Source organism: Bos taurus, chromosome 8 (genome assembly GCF_002263795.3).
Source record: "Bos taurus isolate L1 Dominette 01449 registration number 42190680 breed Hereford chromosome 8, ARS-UCD2.0, whole genome shotgun sequence".
NCBI lineage: Eukaryota > Metazoa > Chordata > Mammalia > Artiodactyla > Bovidae > Bos > Bos taurus.
Window position 1 is genome coordinate 22930205 of NC_037335.1, and position 22808 is coordinate 22953012.

The following is a 22808-nucleotide window of genomic DNA, read 5'->3' on the forward strand; positions in this document are numbered from 1 at the left end:
TGGATGGAGACCTGAACTCACCTTGACATGACTCTCACTGACTAAGTTGCCACATCACCCTTGTACGCGCACCTTCAGCCATTTAAGAGACTCTGAATTCTGCTTTAGCCACAATATTTATTGAATTAAATCAATAAATACTTTCTCAGTAGTAATAAGAAAGTAGTTATAAAAAGTATTCAGCTGCACAGAAATCAGTGCATAGCGATGACTGCCCTGATTTATTTATAAGTTTCTTTATGTACATATTTTCATTTATTATTTTATCTCATCATATTTATATTTTCATATAAAATATTTTACATTGTAATAAAATTTAGAAAACATGTTCATTTTCTTAATCTTCTAATTTGTTTTTATTAAACTCTTATGAAGGTAAACTTGTTTCTTCATTCTGAAGACGTAAATCTTTATTTTGTCTACATAAACCTATTGTGGAATAGCATTTGTCCATGTATACTATGGAATGGCTCTATTACTTCTCAGGACTTGATTGTCAAAAGGTGGAATTCCTGGAATTCCCTGGCAGTCCAGTGGTTTGGACTCCACGCTTCCAGTATAGGAAGCTCAGGTGCCATGGATATCTGCTCAGGGAACTACGATTCTGCAGGCTAGAGAGGGCAGCCCTTGATTCCACCCCTCCAAAGAAAAAAAAAAAAAAAGGTAGAAAGGAGTTCTGAAACTGTGGAAAATGATTAGTCCTGAAGTCACAGATAAACTAATTTATACCCAGTCAGCAAAGAACTGTTGGTGTCAGTATCTGGGGGGAAGACACATCTCCTCCAGAAAAGTTGCCAACATGTGGTGCTGAGTGGCTGATCCCGACACCTGTTACTCTTCCTCCCACCTTCTCCTCAGTCCTGCTTTACTGAACAATCTACTCCCTTACACAATCTTCTCACTGCCCCCAATACAGGAGCTCTGTTCTGTGATGGTTTCTGGTTCAAAGTTTCTCTGAGTGGAAATCACTGGAAGAGAGCGCAAGTGAAAGGAGAGTTCTAGAAATTTCAAAACCTTTGAATTGCAGCTCTGCTATTTAACAGCAGTGTGACCCTGCAAAATATCACAAACACTAAGGAGAAGGAAATGACAACCCACTCCAGTATTCTTTCTTGAAAATCCCATGGACAGAAGAGCCTGGTGGGCAACAGTCCATGTGTCACAAGAGTCGGACACGACTGAACCAACTTAGCAGGCACGCAGGCACGCATGCTGTCTTGATCCTCTTCTTTAACATGGGGAAAATAAGAGTAGTTTTTGACAGGATTACTGTTAGGATCAATGAGCCCATATTACAAGAAGCATAAAAGTGCACCTGGCAGAAATGTTCAGGACAATGTGTCCCAGAGTAGCTGCCCACAGGGAGCAGACAGGACAGCTGGCCTGAGGCAGTGACTGGAAGGCTACCCTGGAAAGATGCTGGGTACTTGGTAAAATTATTTAACTTGGGTGCTAGTTTCAGGGCTTAGTTTGTGAACTCTTCTGTGCTCAATGCTGAAAACAATTATAATTTCGGTATCTCAGACTTCTAGAAGTATTCTGAGGAGGTCATAGAAATTCTTTGAGAAAGAAGGATTAGTAGAAAATGCTTTGATCTACTATAAAAATGAATAATAGGGAAATCATAGAAATCTCATAGGACTGCAGAAAATCACACACATGACCCATTAATAATGTTTCTTGTTCTTTAGTATGAGTACTACTCTACTACTTCTTGAAGACATTTCTAAACTTACCTTCTCAACTCTCTGTTGGGTTTCAGTCTTTCAGCAGCAAAGCAGAGGCAGGAAGAAAAGAGCAAGGGCCATGCAGTGTGAGGTTCTGCTCTCCAACCTTGGGCTGTCCTAGGTTTGATCCCATTTGTTTTCCGTGAAGACTTCAGTCCCTAAGTGCCAGCAGTGTCACCTCCTAGAGTCAGTGCTTCTCAGAAATTACTGCCTTTAGAGGAGAGACTGCTACAAGTGTATGCAGGTGTCATACCCAAGTGAGAGTCTTTCTGTGAATAAGAGGCCATGAAGTCAATTTTATTGGTCAAAATAAATAAGCCTTCCACATGCATACCGCCAACTGTCCATGACAACAGTGGCTACATTAATCCATATTCAAGACCATATAAGCTCTATATGTTCTCACACATTGACCAAAACAGGATCTTATCATCCTTTTTACTTTTTGCCAGTCTGACTGGTGACACATAGCATCTAGCAGCAACCATTAGTTTTCCTTTTCCTAATTGATGGCGGTTGTTATCAGTCATACTCCAGTCAGGAAAACAGAAACTTCCTTCCAGCCTTCTAGTCCACCCTTGGAACTGGTATGGGAAAGGCAAACAATCCGCAGGCAAAGGAGAAATGTACTGGAAGGAACTAGAGCCCCAGCATCACAGAGTAGAGTTGAGGAGAAGAGCTGTGGAGCTGAGACGTTGGTTGAAGACCGCTGCACTAGGATAGAGGACGGCCTTTCCCCATCACATCCACTGCAAGCGCGGCTTCCCTGTGAATTTCTGATCCACACAGACGCACCCACTGCTCTTGCACTGTCACTTTACTCACGTAAAGAAGGTCATCATTCATTTTCAGTCAAACTCCGTGGTCTCCAGCTAGAAGACACACAGATTGCAAGGCCCTCAACCAGATCCCAGGCTCCACACTCACACTGCACTCCTGCCATCTGGCCGGTATCCAGTCTGAGTTTCATTTGTGACAAAGACACTTGTGGTTTTCCTGTGTTCAGGGCCCAGAACTGTCTTCTGTTCAAACCAATGAACTAGGTCATGACTTGCTCTAGTTTTCAGGCCTTTAAAAATCTATCTTGATGGTGATGTCTTCCAAAGATGCATGCTGGAATCATATGCCCAACTGCCTATTTCACAGTTGGTGTCTACTGAGCACACATTATGCTGAAATCAAAAGCATTTTAATTGCAATTTTTTAAACAACTTATCCATATGAGAAGACAGTTTGAAAAAGGTAATGAAACTCTCCAATGAAAAACTGACTAAAAAAAAAATGCTTAATAGATGACCTTTGGTTAAAAGAAATGAAAACAAAAAAGGAGTTTGTAAACTGAGATGAGTTATTCAAAGTAGTTACTAGGTCATAAGTTTGTCAAATATGGCTTTTGCTCAGATGAAGAGAGATATACAGAGAAGTAATATTGAAAACATTACTGATGATTTTGCTTCCATTAAAGCCAGGAACTTAAAGTACTGTTGTGGCATAAGGAAAATATTTGAATTTGATGTGAGTTGAAGACTTAAACATTTTAAAACATTTTCCAACCAATTAATATTACAGGAGAAAATAACCATTTATATTAATATTAAATGAAATAATTTTCCCTTTACCTAGGAGCTTCTTTTTAAGTCTCAGTTTTGTCCCCAAGGCTTCCCACTGGAGGGTCCCAATATCTAGTAGATTCCCGTCCAGCTTGTAGATACCTTTTCCCTTTCCCTGAATTACTCCTTTTCCCCATAAACAAGGGCTTCCCTTGTGGCTCAGCTGGTAAAGATCTGCCCGCAATGAGGGAGACCTGGGTTCAATCCCTGAGTTGGGAAGGTCTCCTGGAGAAGGGAAAGGCTACCCACTTCAGTGTTCTGGCCTGGAGAATTCCATGGACTGTATAGTCCATGGGGTCGCAAAGAGTCAGACACGACTGAACGACTTTCACTCACTCCACAACAATTCTGAATCCGAAAACATACCACAACATGCTGTGATTTCCAGTCGTCAATCGCGGCATAAAAGGGCATCGGTGGAACCGCTCTGGCTAAAATCTTCTCCCAGGAAGGGGAGGATGGACACAATGGTAGCTTATCTAGAATTTGGAGGTGCAGAAATCAAAGGCTCTGAGCGACGCGGCAAAGATCGCATGGGCAGTGGGGCCCGAAAAGGAAGTTTCCTCTCTGTTCCCGCGGCCCCTATCTCTCCCTGGGCCCCGGCGACGCCTCGCTCCTGTCGCGACTCCTGCCCACGGCGACCCGCGAGTTCTCCCCGTGGATCTGAAGCCCCAGCCGGCAGCGCTGTACCTGGAGGCGAGTTCTGCTGGGTGGGCGGTGCCGGTCAGTCAGTTACTGAGAGATCGGCCGCCCCCTCCCGGCCGCTGGGGCGCAGCAAAAGGAGTTTGGAGGGCTCCCGAGCTCAGTGCAGGACCTGAACTGTTTCACAGAGGCCCAGGTGAAGTTCTGAATTTCTGGACTCTGGTCTCCCTGCTGATGGCAATGGGGAGGCTCTGCTCCATCCCTCACATTTCACCGGTTAGCTTAGGTCGTCTTCTATTCTTTTTATCATTTCCCAAATTCATATAATTTGGAAGCAAAAGTTTGTTGCTGAACCACGAAAGACACCAGGATTCTTGGTCTCCAGAGAAGAAGGATTCAATCCAGGGCCAGTGACGAGGCTTGATCGCTCAGAACTTTTGTGTAATAAAGTTTTATTAAAGTATAAAAGAGATAGAGAAAGCTTTTGACATAGACATCAGAAGGGGGCAGAAAGAGTGCCCTGACCTAGTCTTCAGCCAGATGTTATATAGCTACTGCTGCTGCTGCTGCTAAGTCGCTTCAGTCGTGTCTGACTCTGTGCAACCCCACAGACGGCAGCCCACCAGGCTCCCCCGTCCCTGGGATTCTCCAGGCAAGAACACTGGAGTGGGGTGCCATCGCAGTCTGCTAATTAGACAAAGGAAATATCTCAAAACTCAGAGAATGGCACCAGGCCCCTCACCCACAACATGCATGAGATAACATTGGCACCAGGTGAGTCATCCCTGGCCATAACACGATTGACATGAATCTTGAAGAAAGGCAGATTTCCAAACAAATATACAGTATCATTAACACAGATTAGGAGAATACTCTATGAGTGTAACATACTGGTTTGTCAAGTCGGTTCTGAGCCTTTAGGTGGAACTGACTTGAACACAGAGTCTAGGGTAAATGCACATTATCAGCTTAAGACAAACATTTCCATTAGAAAAATGCATTGGTTAGCTCAAGGTTTGGGAAAAGTTCAGTTCAGGTGGAACCAGGTGTCATTATGGCAACACAGAAGTTTAAGAGAAACCTCTTTCTAAATGTGTATGGAGAAGGGGAACAAATCTAAGACTAGTTTGTTTCCTCCTGCTGCTGAAGAGAGAGAAAGAAAGTGTCTGACACTTGCAACCTGTTTCCTCTGTTTGGAAACCCCTGACCTTCCTGTCTGTTACCCTCTCAAAAGCATTAAGTAGTTTTTTTACTTACATTCACAAAGCCATCAGCTTGGTGTTTTCTACAGAGGATTCACTGAAATGTTTGTAATCCAATCTCCTGCTGGGGTCACAACTCATAAGGATTTTGTCCATCATGTATCCCCAATTTATGCTGAGGATTCATTGAACAATCTATATGAATCATCTTGGACAGTTAAATATGATTATTTTGTAATTATTAGAATTATTAATTTTGTCAATCACATTTAGACTTTCAGTAATAACTACCAGTTGATAATTTCATTTTGCTTATTATACAAAATAATCAGACATGTTGTAAATCGATCAGCTTATCTAGAATTGGAGGTAGATGTGAACTGATGGAAACAAGAGGTTTGTAGCATTGAGGTATGAAACAACAAGGGTGCATCTCGTGTTAGAAATAAAACAGGAAACTAAGTGAGGGTTCAGCACACGCAGTGTGCGCAGGTGTGACGGTCTACATAAGCAGTTTGGAATCTGACATACTAGGTTTTGAAAACTTGCCATTTCATTATTAGATTGTTTTATTCAAATAAAGTCTTAGCAGGAGGCTCTTCGAAACAAAAATATTAACTCGGTTTCAACTACGTTGGAAGGATTGCGTGAGTCCCTCACAAAGGCTAAGGAGTTTGTAGTTGTTGTCACTGTCATTTTTGATAAACACATAGTCTGTGGAATTTGTCTGGCAGGTCCTTGGTAATCATGTCCATGGTAGTCTTGTAACATTTAATTAGTAATCAACTCAGGATGGATGTGCCATAAAAAGTGAGGGCAGCATCAGGGAATGTGTTCTTACTTCTCAATAATATCAAGAATGAAATAGATCCTAATGAATCCTTGCCATAAACACAATACCTTGGTATCTTCTTACTACTGTGTTACGGACTGAATGTGTGTGTGTTCCCCAAATTCATATATTGAAACCTACCCCTTGACTTCCCTGATGGTCCAGGGGCCAGGACTCCATGCTCCCAAAGCAGGGAGCCTGAGCTGGATCTCTGGTCAGGAAACTAGGTTCTGCATGGCAAGCAAGACTTCCCGTGGCTTAAGTAAAGATCCTGCACGAAGCAACCAAGATCCAAGAACCAGCATACATCGACTAAGACATGCCGCAGCCAAATAAACACATAAAATAAACATTTTAAAAAGTCTTTAAAAACCTGCAGAAACCCAACCCATCAATGTGATAGTATCAAGAGCTGGAATATTAGGGAGATCATTAGGGTTAGTAATCAATAAAATTCAGTTATTATTTTTAATGTCATAACTACTGTTAGTTAGACTAAGATCGGGATCTTTTGGAATCATTTAATTCCCTTTCATTCTAGTTGTTTCAAAGCATATTCTCTTTGCCCAAGTGGATTTATCACCTACGCAGATGCTCAGCGAGGCTGGTCTCGTAACCCTGCCAGAGAGGATTAGTGTTCGAGCAACTGGGGCTCTGATTGCCTGTCTCTTGTGACCTGGTGAGTGTGACTTCTTCCTTCTCGCTTATGCTGACCACATGCTGATTAAAGAAAAGAAAAATTAGGAGGCTGGTCTTACAAAGCTGACGACAGTCAACAGATCAAGGACTTGTCCTTCTTGTAGCGACTGTAAGAAGCAGCCCTGTCCCAGCTTTTCTGTTGTTCATATTGTCATCGTTTCCTCTGCCTCAGACTTGTCCCCAGCTGTGCTGCACTGCAGTTTGCTAACTCAGAATACGTCACTGGGTCAGGGGAAAACCACTTCCCTTCTTTCATATTCATGACATTGAGACTTACTCTTGTTTTCTTGTTGCCCACAAAAAAACTGGGCAATTTTACTTTCTAGAAAAGTTGCAAAGAGAAACAAAAAAATCTAACGTCTTGAAAGTGATAGAGATGCAGCCCCTCTGGCTTTCTTTACTTCACTTTGTTGTTCTCACATCATCATGAATTGCAGCCACAACAGGAACAATGAGACAAATCTTGTCCAATAAGTCAGTCACTTCAGTTCAGTTCAGTCACTTAGTCATGTCCGACTCTTTGCAGCCCCATGAACTGCAGCACGCCAGGCCTCCCTGTCCATCGCCAACTCCCAGGTGCTGCTAAGTCACTTCAGTCATGTCCAACTCTGTGCGACCCCATAGACGGTAGCCAGCCCACCAGGCTCCCCTGTCCGTGGGATTCTCCAGGCAAGAACACTGGAGTGCGTTGCTATTTCCTTCTCCAATGCATGAAAGTGAAATGTGAAAGTGAAGTCACTCAGTTGTATCTGGCCCTCAGCGACCCCATGGCCTGCAGCCTTCCAGGCTCCACCATCCATGGGATTTTCCAGGCAAGAGTACTGGAGTGGGGTGCCATTGCCTTCTCCTGCCAACTCCCCGAGCCTACCCAAAAGAAGTCACTAAGTAAATATAAAAAGTTTAAATGAAAGATTACACTCAAGAAAAGAAGACTATTTCTCCTGATCTAGTAGGCTGGGTCTCACTGCCCTGCATTCTCAGAGGAACAGAGACAGAGGAACAGAGATGCCTGGTGGAATCAACTGCCTGAATGAACAACTGTAACTCACTAGATTCTGTGACATAAGCTGCCAGTAAGAGACAACACCAATACTGAATCTCCATCCTCCAGCTCAGAAAGTTTGAGCAGAACAAGTGTCAAACAGTTTAAGTAAAAGAGTTGAATAATAAAAACTATACTTAGCAGGGTAGATTTTATTTATCTACTAAAAGCAAAATAACTGCAGTTGGAAATTCCTCCACCAACTTGCACAAACGCACTTTTGCTCTCAAGGACTGAGCTTTGCTGACACTTTGGACACGTGGGGAAACGGGTCAGAGAAGAGGAGGTCACCACTGAGAACTAGGGTCCTTCACACAAACACTGCAGGTGAGAGTTGATGGTTCAGGAAGACGATTTATTTTCACAAGTAAATGAGCCCTCCACAGAAAGGAGATTTTTGAGTCCTCAGGATGTGGTGAGCCTGCCCTAAGGGAGGGAGCCCAGCAGGTGAGCAAGGGGACTCTGTCACTCCAGAGGACAGGGGGTGGCTCCATGTGATCTCTCCCGTGTGAGTGAGGTGCTGCTGGGGAAATACAATTATCCTGGAATTAGAGTCTCCCCACCCATATCATCTGAGAAGAACCAGAATTCTTGGTAGGGGAAGGGCTGGGCCACCAATAGGACAATAGGTCTCCAGTATGAAAATGGTGGAAAGAAAGCGTGATGTCTGTAATAGTCCTGACTTCATGGTTCCCTGAAGCACAACCACATGGACCTGCAGGAACGTGTTCTAGAAGGAAAAGAAACATGGGAGGAGCTCATGGACTCACAATAATCAGCCTCTTCTCTAAATCAAACACTCAAGAAAACCCATCCTTTGTTTCAAACAGTTTCTTTGCTAGAGTGACCTGGTAAATGCCTGATAAACACAGAGCCTGCCTTCCTAAGTAAAGTAAGAAATAGAAATTGAGCCTAGGATCAGGGCCAAAAATGTGTTTATGGAACAGAAAAGAGCCACATTTACACATGAAAGAGAAAGAGTGATAATGTTTGTACTTAGAAACCTACATCATTTCTGATGTAAGACAAAGAAAGGCCTTTCTCATTTGATTGATAAATAACCATTTGGATGGGTACATTTGAAGTTATTGGGAAATAGATAGAATTAAGAGTTTAGACTGATGACAATTTCTTTGACCATATTCAGAATAAATAAATGAAAATCAAAAAAGGAAGTAAAAGTGTATAGAAATGACTAGAAAATGAAAATTACCATGTTCCCTATTTAATGGCCTTGCTTATAAAGAGTGGCATCAGAGAACCTACCTCAAGGTTCCATCAGACGCCGCCTCAGCCAGCCCAGCGGCAGCCTCATCTTCACCATGGCCTTTGTGCTCTCTCTACTGATGGCCCTGGTGCTGGTCAGCTACGGCCCGGGAGGATCCCTGGGCTGTGACCTGTCTCAGAACCACGTGCTGGTTGGCAGGCAGAACCTCAAGCTCCTGGGCCAAATGAGGAGACTCTCCCCTCGCTTCTGTCTGCAGGACAGAAAAGACTTCGCTTTCCCCCAGGAGATGGTGAAGGGCGGCCAGCTCCACGAGGCCCAGGCCTTCTCTGTGCTCCATGAGATGCTCCAGCAGTCCTTCAACCTCTTCCACACAGAGCGCTCCTCTGCTGCCTGGGACACCACCCTCCTGGAGCAGCTCCGCACTGGACTCCATCAGCAGCTGGATGACCTGGATGCCTGCCTGGGGCAGGTGACGGGAGAGGAAGACTCTGCCCTGGGAAGGACGGGCCCCACACTGGCCGTGAAGAGGTACTTCCAGGGCATCCATGTCTACCTGAAAGAGAAGGAATACAGCGACTGCGCCTGGGAAATCATCAGAGTGGAAATCATGAGATCCTTGTCTTCATCAACCAGCTTGCAAGAAAGGTTAAGAATGATGGATGGAGACCTGAACTCACCTTGACATGACTCTCACTGACTAAGATGCCCCATCATCTTTGCACACTCATCTTCGGCCATTTCAGAAGACTCTGATTTCTGCTTTAGCCACAAAATTTATTGAATTATTTCATCCAGTACTTTGTCAGTAGTAAATGAATATATATAAATTTTTTTGACTGCAGGTGCATCAGTCCCGAAGTGAAGACTGCCCTTATTTTATTGTTTGTTTGCTTATTTATTTTGTTATATTTATTCTTTTATCTCCTCATATTTATTTTTCCATATAAAATATTTTTGTTTACATTGTATTAAAATTTAACAAATACATTCACATTTTTATTTCATTAAATTTGTAACAATGTTTTATTTATTAAATATTATCAAGGTGAACTTCTTGAATTTTTTACCATTTTATGTTTAGTTGCCAGGTAAAGTCCAACTCTTTTGTGATCCCATAGACTGTAGCCCACCAGGCTCCTCTGTCCATGGGATGATCCAGGCAAGACTACTGGAGTATGTTGCCATTTACAGGGGATCTTCCCAACCAAGGATGGAATCTGGAATCTGCATTTTAGGCAGATTCCTTACCATCTGAGCCACAAGGGAAGACCCTTGGTTGAAAGAAATGAGAGAAAAAGGGATTTTGTAAACTGAAATTAATAATTTACGATAGGTACTCGGTCATCAGTTCAGTTCAGTTCAGTCCCTCAGGCATTTCCGACTCTTTGCGACCCCACGAACTGCAGAACACCAGGCCTCCCTGTCCATCACCAACTCCCAGAGTCCACCCAAACTAATGTCCATTGAGTTGGTGATGCCATTCAGCCATCTCATCCTCTGTCGTCTCCTTCTCCTCCTGCCCTCAATCTTTCCCAGCATCAGGGTCTTTTAAAATGAGTCAGCTTTTCCCATCAGGTAGCCGAAATATTGGAATTTCAGCTTTAGCATCAGTCCCTTCAATGAACACCCAGGACTGATCTCCTTTAGGATGGACTGGTTGGATCTCCCTGTAGTCCAAGGGACTCTCAAGAGTTTTCTCCAACACCACAATTCAAAAGCATCAATTCTTCGGCACTCAGCTTTCTTTAAAGTCTCACATCTATACATGACCACTGGAAAAACCATAGTCTTGTCTAGATGGACCTCTGTTGACAAAGTAACGTCTCTACTTTTTAATATGCTGTCTAGGTTCGTCATAACTTTCCTTCAAAGGAGTATGCTTCTTTCAATTTCATGGCTGCAATCACCATCTGCAGTGATTTTGGAGCCCAGAAAAATAAAGTCAGCCACTGTTTCCCCATCTATTTGCCATCAAGTGATGGGAACAGATGCCATGATCTTAGTTTTCTGAATGTTGACCTTTAAGCCACCTTTTTCACTCTCCTCTTTCACTTTCATCAAGAGACTCTTTAGTTCTTCTTCACTTTCTGCCATAAGGGTGGTGTCATCTGCATATCTGAGGGCATTGATATTTCTCCCCACAATCTTGATTCCAGCTTGTGCTTCCTCCAGCCCAGCGTTTCTCATGATGTACTCTGCATATAAGTTAAATAAACAGGGTGACAATATACAGCCTTGACAGACTCCTTTTCCTCTTTGGAACCAGTCTGTTGTTCCATGTCCAGTTGTAACTGTTGCTTCCTGACCTGCATACAGATGTCTCAAAGGCAGGTAGGTGGTCTGGTATGCCCATCTCTTGAAGAATTTTCCACAGTTTATTGTGATCCACACAGAAAAAGGCTTTGGCACAGTCAATAAAGCAGAAACAGATGTTTTTCTGGAACTCTCTTCTTTTTCGATGATCTAGCAGATGTTGGCAATTTGATCTCTGGTTCCTCTACCTTTTCTAAAACCAGCTTGAACATCAGGAAGTTCACAGTTCACATATTGCTGAAGCCTGGCTTGGAGAATTTTGAGCATCACTTTACTAGCCTGTGAGGTGAGTGCAATTGTGAGGTAGTTTTAGCATTCTTTGGCATTGTTAGTCAAATACAGCATTCATGCAATGAAGTGAGATAAACTGGGAAGCAATTTTGCAAACATTACTGATGATTTTGTTTCCACTGAAGCCAAGAACTTAAAATTTTGTTTGGTCTTAGTGAAAATATCTTAACTTGATATTTAAGACTTATAAGGTTTAAGTTATTTATATTTACTATGCCAAAGCTTTTGACTGTGTGGATCACAATAAACTGTGGAAAATTCTGAAAGAGATGGGAATACCAGACCACCTGATCTGCCTCTTGAGAAATTTGTATGCAGGTCAGGAAGCAACAGTTAGAACGGGACATGGAAAAACAGACTGGTTCCAAAGAGGAAAAGGAGGATGTCAAGGCTGTATATTGTCACCCTGTTTATTTAACTTATATGCAGAGTACATCATGAGAAACACTGGACTGGATGAAACACAAACTGGAATCAAGTTTGCCAGGAGAAATATGAATAACCTCAGATATGCAGATGACACCACCCTTATGGCAGAAAGTGAAGAGGAACTCAAGAGCCTCTTGATGAAAGTGAAAGTGGAGAGTGAAAAAGTTGGCTTAAAGCTCAACATTCAGAAAACGAAGATCATGGCATCCTGTCCCACCACTTCATGGGAAATAGATGGGGAAACAGAGGATACAGTGTCAGACTTTATTTTTTGGGCTCCAAAATCACGACAGATGGTGATTGCAGCCATGAAGTTAAAAGACTCCTTGGAAGGAAAGTTATGACCAACCTAGATAGCATATTCAAAAGCAGAGACATTACTTTGCCAACAAAGGTCTGTCTAGTCAAGGCTATGGTTTTTCCTGTGGTCATGCATGGATGTGAGAGTTGGACTGTGAAGAAGGCTGAGCACCGAAGAATTGATGCTTTTGAACTGTGGTGTTGGAGAAGACTCTTGAGAGTCCCTTGGACTGCAAGGAGATCCAACCAGTCCATCCTAAAGGAGATCAGCCCTGGGATTTCTTTGGAAGGAATGATGCTAAAGCTGAAACTCCAGTACTTTGGCCACCTCATGCGAAGAGTTGACTCATTGGAAAAGCCTCTGATGCTGGGAGGGATTGGGGGCAGGAGGAGAAGGGACGACAGAGGATGAGATGGCTGGATGGCATTGCTGACTCGATGGACCTGAGTCTGAGTGAACTCCGGGAGTTGGTGATGGACAGGGAGGCCTGGCGTGCTGTGATTCATGGGGTCGCAAAGAGTTGGACACGACTGAGGGACTGATCTGATCTGTTCTGATAAATTATAAGAATCCACCTGCAATGCAGGGGTCCACGCGTCAATGACTGGGTCAGGAAGATTCCCTTGGAGAAGGAATAGGCTACCCACTCCAATATTCTTGGGCTTCCCAAATGGCTCATCTGGTAAAGAATCTGCCTGCAGTGTGGGAGACCTGGGTTTGATCCCTGGGTTGAGAAGTTCCCCTGGAGAAGGGAATGTCTACCCACTCTAGTATTGTGGCCTGGAGAATTCCATGGACTGTATAATCCATGGGGTGACAAAGAGACATGACTGAATGAATTTCACTATAAATTTTGAAATATTTTTTAACCAGTTAACATTGCAAGAGAAATTAACCATTTATATTAATATTAAATGAAATAATTTTCAGTCTCAGTCTTGTCCCCAAGTCTTCCCACTGGAGGGTCCGAGTATCTCGTAGATACCTGTCCAGACTTCAGGTGCCTTTCCCTTTGCCCTGAAACCCTGAAAGAATTAGTCTTTCTCCCCAGAAACAATCCTGAATTTGAAAATACTTCACAACTTGCTCTGATTTCCAGCCATCAATCGCAGCATAAATGGCCCGGTGTAAATAGATCTGGCCAAAATCTCCTCCTAGGAAGGGGAGGGAGGACATGGGGGCAGGTGCAGAAATCTAAGGATCTGAGCAAAGTAGCATTAAAGCTCCCCTGGGCAGTGGGACCCAAAAGGAAGTTTCCTCACTGCTCCCTGGGCCCCTCAGGCTCCCTGGGCTGTGGCGGCGCCTCGCAGGGATTAAGGCTCTTCTCCACGGGGAGTCCTCGGTTCTCCCCTGGATCCTGGGTGGGAGTTCGTGGTGCTGGACCTGGAGGCATGTCCTGTCCATTACTGAGAGTTCAGGTGTACAACCCAGCCGCTGGGGCGCAGCGAAGGGAGCTTGGAGGACTTAGCTTAGTGCAGGACCTGAGCTGTTTCACTGAGACCCAGGTGAAGTGCCGAATTTCTGAAACTCTGGTCTCCCTGCTGATGGCAACGGGGATGCTCTGCTCCATCCCTAACATTTCACCTGTTAGCATATGTCGCCTTCTATTCTTCCAGTCCTTTCCCATATTCATGTAATTTGGTAGCATTAAGTATTTTTAACCTAAATCCACAAGAACCCTGTCAGCTTGGTGTTTTCTACAGTTGTTCTCATTGTTTAGTCGCTAAGTCTTATTCGATTCTTTGTGACCCCATGAACTGTAGCCTCCCAGGGTTCTCTGTATGGGATTTCCCAGACAATACTGGAGTGCATTGCCATTTCCTCCTCCAGAGGACCTTCCCAATCCAGGATCTAACACCCCTCTCCTGCATGGACACGTGGATTCTTTAATCCACTGAAAGATTCTCTCCCACCAGGGAAGCCTGTTTCCTACAGAGATTCACTGAAATGTTTGTAATCCAATCTCTTGCAATGGCTATAATTCTCAAGGGTCTTATCTATCATACATCTCAAGTTTATGGTGACGGTTAATTGAGCAATCTATATGAATCATCTTGGACAGTTAAATATGATATTTTACAATTATTAGAATCATTAATTTTGTCAATCACATTTAGACTCTCAGAAAGAATTAACAGTTGATAATTTCATTTTGCTTATTACATAAAATAATCAGAATACTTTGTCAATTGCTCAATTCATCTAGAAATTTGTGGTAGATGATAAACTAATGAAAACATAGAGTAGTGTAACAGCAAGGTATGGAAAACAAAGGCACAACGTGTGTTAGTGAAATAGGAAAATAAGCAATGGTTCAATACGTACAATTTGCACAGTGTTTATGGTATGGATAGGGAGGTGGAGTTTGGAATTTGACATAATAGGTTTTGAAACCTGGACTTGCCATTTTCTTATTAGATTGTTTTTTCAAATAAAGTCTTAGCAGGTGGCTCCTGGAAATGAGAATATTTACAACTCAGGTTCAACTATATTGGAAGGATTAAGTGTCCCTTTTAAGAGTTAAGGAATTTATAGTTGCTGTTAACATCATTTTTTAAGATTGAAAGTCTGTGGAATTTGTTTGGCAAGTTCTTGGTAATCATGTTCCCAGTAGCATTGTAACATTTAGTAAGTAATATATTCAGGATGAATGAGCCATAATAAAGGATGACAGAATCAAGGAATGTTTTCAGTTCAGTTCAATCACTCAGTCGTGTCGACTTTTTGTGACCCCATGAATCGCAGCATGCCAGGCCTCCCTGTCCATCACCAACTCCCAGAGTTCACCCAAACTCATGTGCATCCAGTTAGTGATGCCATTCAGCCATCTCATCCTCTGTCATCCCCTTCTTCTCCTGCCCCTAATCCCTCCCAGCATTAGGGTCTTTTCCAAAGAGTAAACTCTTTGCATGAGGTGGCCCAAGTATTGGAGTTTCAGCCTCAGCATCAGTCCTTCCAATGAACACCCAGGACTGGTCTCCTTTAGGATGGACTGGTTGGATCTTCTTGAAGTCCAAGAGACTCCCAAGAGTATTCTCCAGCAGCACAGTTCAAAAGCATCAATTCTTCCGTGCTTAGCTTTCTTCACAGTCCAACTCTCACATCCATACATGACCACTGGAAAAACCATAGCCTTGACTAGACAGACCTTTGTTGGCAAAGTAATGTCTCTGCTTTTTAATATGCTATCGGTCATAACTTTGCTTCCTCAAATAAATATCAAGAATGAAATATATTCTAATGAATCTGCAATAAACACAATGCCTCAGTGTCTTCTTGTTACCATGTTACAGGTTGAATGTGTGTGTGTTCCCCCACCATGTGACCATATCAGGAGTTGGGATATTAGAGAAATCATTAGGGTTAGAGGAGGTTAGGAGGGGATTCCTCATGCACAGCATTACTGTCTTCATGAGGCTCACAAGACACTTTGCTTCGTCTCTGCTCTCCACCATGTGAGGACATAGAGAGACGCTGGTGGTCTGCAACCCCGAAGAGGGTTCTCACCAGAACTCCACCCTGCTGGCACCCTGAGCTCACACTTGCAGCCCCCAGGACTGTGACAAATAAACTTCTGCTACTGATGAGCCACCAGTCTCTGGGACCTGTTAGAGCAGCCTGAACCAAAACCCAGGGCATGGTACATTTAGCGTCTGCAGTCCACTAGTTGAGGTTGTATGTAAATATTCATGTTCAAAGCATACATAACAGAGAAGACATTGTCATGTGTAATTGTTCTCAGTCCCCTTCTTCAGAAATAAAACTGATAATCCGCACTCACAAGTAAAAACCATAGAGTCTGAATCAGAGAGAGGAATGATGGCCCATCTAAAGGACATTAAGAGTACTGATGAAAGAAAGGAAACAGCAAGAAAAATGAGGCAACAGGGAAGAATGCTCTGCCTTCTGGTTCTTGCCGAGGGATAATGGGAAAAATATACCTAAAATAATTTTTATTTTAATATATTTTGAAAAACACTTGGATATTTTAAACATCATTTAACCATTTAGCCAATACTGTTCCCCATCTATCGCTTGACCCAAATATTTGCATCAACCATTTCTTTAATCAGTAACCAGTCAGAGAGGGGGCAGTGAAATTAACCAATTTGCTTAACTTCATGTTTTGGTGAAAGTCAATAAATTGCAGTATCTTGAGAATTAAAATACTTCCCCTTAATTCCTGAGTTTTCCTGCCAACTTGTTCAAGAAGAAATCTGTTGGTTTGATGTTCTAAATTATTTTTATTTCCTTATTACCCATGAATATAGGCCAGGAAATATTGTTTTTAATTTAATCTGTACAGGGACAAATATTCTTCAGTTCAGTTCACTCAGTTGTGTCCAACTCTTTGCGACCCCATGAACTGCAGCACACCAGGCCTCCCCAAACTCTAGGGAAGGCTCAGAAAATGCAAGGTTCTGAGCTCCCAACCAGAGAACACTGTCACTGGCAGGGCTACAAGGCTCCCTCTTCAGCTCTCAGCACTGTGAAAACAAAAGGTTTTCCCCCCAGTAATAAATCACTATCAAAAGACTCATTGAGGATGCTGTGCCCTGACGGTCTACAAGCCCAGAACTGCAAACTTTCCAAAGTGGGCATCCCAAAGGAACCCGAGAAAAAGAGCTCTTTGGCCCTCCTACAGCTGCCTGCAGAAGCACACTGTCCAGGGCTCAAGGGAAAGATATTTTATTGCTATTTTTGAGTTGCTAAATCCTGTGCTCAATCCTGTCTGACTCTGCGATCTTCTGGATTGAAGCACACCAGGGTTCCCTGTCCTTCACTATCTCCTGGAGTTTGCTCAAATTCATATCCACTGAGTTGGTAATGCCATGCAAGCATTTCCTCCTCTTGCCCTCAATCTTTCCCAGCATCAGGATCTTTTCCAATGAGGTGGCTCTGCACATCAGATGGCCAAACTACAGGGCTTCCCTGGTAGCTCAGATGGTAAAGACTGTACCTGCAGTGCGGGAGAGCCAAGATTGACCTGGGTTGGGAAGATCCCTGGAGAAGGGAATGGCAACCTACTCCAGTATTCTTGCCTAGAGAATTCCATGGACAAAACAGCAACTGGCTGGCTACAGTCCCTGGGGTCACAAAGGGAAGACACGACGAAGCAACTAACTTTTACTTACTTCTTGGAGCTTCAGCTTCATTAGCAATCCTTCCAGTGATGTTCAGGGTGGATTTCTTGACTGGTTTGATCTCCTTGCTGTCCAAGGGACTCTCAAGTCTTCTCCAGCACCATAATTCAAAAGGATCGATTCTACTGCACTCAACCTTCCTTATGGTCCAACTCTCACATCCATACAAGACCATTGGAAACACCATCAGATCAGATCAGTCTCAGGCTTGTCCAACTCTTTGCAACCCCATGAATCACAGCACGCCAGGCCTCCTTGTCCACCAAATCCCGGAGTTCACTGAGACTCACGTCCATCGAGTCATCAATGCCATCCAGCCATCTCATCCTCTGTTGTCCCCTTCTCCTCTTGCCCTCAATCTCTCCCAGCATCAGAGTCTTTTCCAATGAGTCAACTCTTCACATGAGGTGGCCAAAGTACTGGAGCCTCAGCTTTAGCATCATTCCTTCCAAAGAAATCCCAGGGCTGATCTCCTTTAGAATGGACTGGTTGGATCTCCTTGCAGTCCAAGGGACTCTCAAGAGTCTTCTCCAACACCACAGTTCAAAAGCATCAATTCTTCAGTGCTCAGCCTCCTTCACAGTCCAACTCTCACATGCATACATGACCACAGGAAAAACCATAGCCTTGACTAGACGGACCTTTGTTGGCAAAGTAATGTCTCTGCTTTTTAATATGCTATCTAGGTTGGTCATAACTTTCCTTCAAAGGAGTAAGCGTCTTTTAATTTCATGGCTGCAATCACCATCTGTCGTGATTTTGGAGCCCCAAAAATAAAGTCTGACACTGTTTGCACTGTTTCCCCATCTATTTCCCATGAAGTGATGGGACCAGATGCCATGATCTTCGTTTTCTGAATGTTGAGCTTTAAGCCAACTTTTCCACTCTCCTCTTTCACTTTCATCAAGAGGCTTTTTAGTTCCTCTTCACTCTGCCATAAGGGTGGTGTCATCTGCATATCTGAGGTTATTCATATTTCTCCCGGCAATCTTGATTCCAGCTTGTGCTTCTTCCAGGCCAGCGTTTCTCATGATGTACTCTGCATATAAGTTAAATAAACAGGGTGACAATATACAGCCTTGACGAACTCCTTTTCCTATTTGGAACCAGTCTGTTGTTCCATGTCCAGTTCTAACTGTTGCCTCCTGACCTCCATACAAATTTCTCAAGAGGCAGATCAGGTGGTCTGGTATTCCCATCTCTTTCAGAATTTTCCACAGTTTATTTTGATCCACACAGTCAAAGGCTTTGGCATAGTCAATAAAGCAGAAACAGATGCTTTTCTGGAACTCTCTTGCTTTTTCGATGATCCAGCGAATGTTGACAATTTGATCTCTGGTTCCTCTGCCTTTTCTAAAACCAGCTTGAACATCAGGAAGTTCACAGTTCACGTATTGCTGAAGCCTAGTTTGGAGAATTTTGAGCATTACTTTACTAGCGTGTGAGATGAGTGCAATTGTGTGGTAGTTTGAGCATTCTTTGGCATTGCCTTTCTTTGGGATTGGAATGAAAACTGACCTTTTCCAGTCCTGTGGCCACTGCTGAGTTGTCCAAATTTGCTGGCATATTGAGTGCAGCACTTCCACAGCATCATCTTTCAGGATTTGAAAGAGCTCAACTGGAATTCCATCACCTCCACTACCTTTGTTCGTAGTGATGCTTTCTAAGGCCCACTTGACTTCACATTCCAGGATGTCTGGCTCTAGGTCAGTGATCACCCCATTGTGATTATCTGGGTCGTGAAGATCTTTTTTGTACAGTTCTTTTGTGTATTCTTGCCATCTCTTCTTAATATCTTCTGCTTCTGTTAAGTCCATACCATTTCTGTCCTTTATCGAGCCCATCTTTGCATGAAATGTTCCTTTGGTATCTCTGATTTCCTTAAAGAGATCCCTAGTCTTTCCCGTTCTGTTGTTTTCCTCTATTTCTTTGCATTGATCGCTGAAGAAGGCTTTCTTATCTCTTCTTGCTATTCTTTGGAACTCTGCATTCAGATGCTTAAATCTTTCCTTTTCTCCTTTGCTTTTCGCTTCTCTTCTTTTCACAGCTATTTGTAAGGCCTCTCCAGACAGCCATTTTCCTTTTTTGCATTTCTTTTCCATGGGGATGGTCTTGATCCCTGTCTCCTGTACAATGTCACGAACCTCATTCCATAGTTCATCAGGCACTCTATCTATAAGATCTAGGCCCTTAAATCTATTTCTCACTTCCACTGTATAATCATAAGGGATTTGATTTAGGTCATACCTGAATGGTCTAGTGGTTTTCCCTACTTTCTTCAATTTAAGTCTGAATTTGGCAATAAGGAGCTCATGGTCTGAGCCACCGTCAGCTCCTGGTCTTGTTTTTGTTGACTGTATAGAGCTTCTCCATCTTTGGCTGCAAAGAATATAATCAATCTCATTTCGGTGTTGACCATCTGGTGATGTCCATGTATAGAGTCTTCTCTTGTGTTGTTGGAAGAGGGTGTTTGTTATGACCAGTGCATTTTCTTGGCAAAACTCTATTAGTCTTTGCCCTGCTTCATTCCGTATTCCAAGGCCAAATTTGCTTGTTACTCCAGGTGTTTCTTGACTTCCTACTTTTGCATTCCAGTCCCCTATAATGAAAAGGACATATTTTTTGGGTGTTAGTTCTAAAATGTCTTGTAGGTCTTCATAGAACCGTTCAACTTCAGCTTCTTCAGCATTACTGGTTGGGGCATAGACTTGGATTACTGTGATATTGAATGGTTTGCCTTGGAAATGAACAGAATGTGGTCCACTGGAGAAGGGAATGGCAAACCACTTCAGGATTCTTGCCTTGAGAACCCCATGAACAGTATGAAAAGGCAAAATGATAGGATACTGAAAGAGAAACTCCCCAGGTCAGTAGGTACCCAATATGCTACTGGAGATCAGTGGAGAAATAACTCCAGAAAGAATGAAGGGATGGAGCCAAAGCAAAAACAATACCCAGCTGTGGATGTGACTGGTGATACAAGGTCCGATGCTGTAAAGAGCAATATTGCATAGGAACCTGGAATGTCAGGTCCATGAATCAAGGCAAATTGGAAGTGGTCAAACAAGAGATGGCAAGAGTGAATGTCGACATTCTAGGAATCAGCGAACTCAAATGGACTGGAATGGGTGAATTTAACTCAGATGACCATTATATCTACTAGTGTGAGGAGGAATCTCTCAGAAGAAATGGAGTGGCCATCATGGTCAACAAAAGAGTACAAAATGCAGTACTTGGATGCAATCTCAAAAATGACAGAATGATCTCTATTCCTTTCCAAGGAAACACCATAGCTTTGACTATACAGACGTTTGATGTCAAAGTGATGTTTATACTTCTTAACATGCTGTCTAGCTCTGTCATAGCTTTTCTTCCAAGGAGCAAGTGTCTTTTAATTTTGTAGCTGCAGTCAACGTCCACAGTGATTTTGGAGACCAAGAAAAGAAAATTTGTCAGTTTCCACTCTTTCCCCATCTATTTGCCATAGATGTCAGAAGCTTAGGTTTTTAAATGTTGAGTGTTATGCCAGCTTTTTCAGTCTCCTCTTTCACCCTCATCAAGAGACTCTTTAGTTCCTCTTTGCTTTCCTCCGTTGGATTGGTATCATGGTATTTTATTATTTATTCCTATCAAAGTTGTTAAGAACATCCAAAAGTATGTGAAGAGCTAAACAGAAAGAAATGTTGATAAAATTGAGATGAATATTCAGCAGACAGAGAATTAAAAATTGGTTTCTGATATGAAACAAAGTTAAAAGTGCCTCAAAATAAATATGAGGAAAATAATGTAAGATTTTCAATGATTTTGAGTTTTGAAAATTTTTTAAGTCTATCTATACTGTGGTATTATTATATATTTTTATATGAATTTCATATGAATATTCAATTTGGTACATTACTATTTATATAAGTAAGTATCCTCCATCAAAAGTCATTCTTCAAACTCATTCATAAAGTTAAATAAAACTCAACAGCTTTTACATTTAATGTACACCTTTCATTTTATGGCACTGTTAACCCTAGGGTGAATACAACAAGGAAACTTTGCACTTTCTTTTTCTATGTATAAAGATATGCATGGAGTACAAAGATGGATCCACAGCATAAATGTGTTGTCACAATTTCACGGTGGGGGTAATTAGTAAAAAAAAAAATTTCAGAAGACTCTGTCAATAGGGGAAGGGGGGTCAATAATGAAAACAACGTTTGCAAAATGCTGTCCTAAACCCATTTGGAGAGTGCAAAATGAAAAACAAAAACAAAAGTAGAAAGCAAGAGGGAACTTTCAGAAAATGGAAACCATGGGCTCCTATTTAACACACAGGCCTGAAGGAAGGTCTTCAGAGAACCTAGAAAGCAGGTTCACAGAGTCACCCACCTCCCCAGGCCACAAGCATCTGCAAGGTCCCCAATGGCCCCAGCCTGGTCCTTACTCCTGGCCCTGCTGCTGCTCAGCTGCAATGCCATCTGCTCTCTGGGCTGCCACCTGCCTCACACCCACAGCCTGGCCAACAGGAGGGTCCTGATGCTCCTGGGACAACTGAGGAGGGTCTCCCCTTCCTCCTGCCTGCAGGACAGAAATGACTTTGCATTCCCCCAGGAGGCGCTGGGTGGCAGCCAGTTGCAGAAGGCTCAAGCCATCTCTGTGCTCCACGAGGTGACCCAGCACACCTTCCAGCTTTTCAGCACAGAGGGCTCGGCCACCATGTGGGATGAGAGCCTCCTGGACAAGCTCCGCGATGCACTGGATCAGCAGCTCACTGACCTGCAATTCTGTCTGAGGCAGGAGGAGGAGCTGCAAGGAGCTCCCCTGCTCAAGGAGGACTCCAGCCTGGCTGTGAGGAAATACTTCCACAGACTCACTCTCTATCTGCAAGAGAAGAGACACAGCCCTTGTGCCTGGGAGGTTGTCAGAGCACAAGTCATGAGAGCCTTCTCTTCCTCAACAAACTTGCAGGAGAGTTTCAGGAGAAAGGACTGACACACACCTGGTTCAACACGGAAATGATTCTCATGGACCAACAGACCACACTTCCTCCTGCGCTGCCATGTGGAAGATTCATTTCTGCTGTCATCAGGCACTGAACTGAATCAATTTGTTAAATGATTTCAGGTATATTAAGCGACATCATGATCTACTCTACAGGCACTACTCTGTCCCGGATACTCAAGCTAATCCATCTACTTATTTATCTATTTGGATATTTATTTATCTAATTTAATATTTATTTATCTATATATAAAGAATTAAATTATTTTGTTCATATAATTATGTATGTATACTTAAGGGAAAAATATATTTTGTATTTAGTCAATTTATGAGTTTTCTTCATTCATTAAACCTTACTA

The 22808-nt window shown here is 42.9% G+C and overlaps 2 protein-coding genes across 2 annotated transcripts; both read left to right on the forward strand.

Moving 5' to 3' along the window:
* Nucleotides 1–9076: 9076 nt before the first annotated feature.
* Nucleotides 9077–9746, forward strand: LOC781853 (interferon omega-1). The gene has a single exon (XM_059889369.1). It carries the CDS (start codon nt 9077–9079, stop codon nt 9662–9664), a length of 588 nt encoding a protein of 195 aa, XP_059745352.1. The 3' UTR covers nt 9665–9746.
* Nucleotides 9747–21801: 12055 nt separating this feature from the next.
* IFNAC (IFN-alpha C) lies at nt 21802–22440 on the forward strand. Its single transcript, NM_174085.1, is given in 1 exon segment — nt 21802–22440. A coding segment is annotated over 1 exon segment (570 nt). The 5' UTR covers nt 21802–21870.
* The last annotated feature ends 368 nt before the right edge of the window (nt 22441–22808 follow it).

Coding starts and splice junctions, on each gene's coding strand:
- LOC781853 (XM_059889369.1), top strand. CDS start 9,077: ATGGCCTTTGTGCTCTCTCTACTGATGGCCCTGGTGCTGGTCAGCTAC.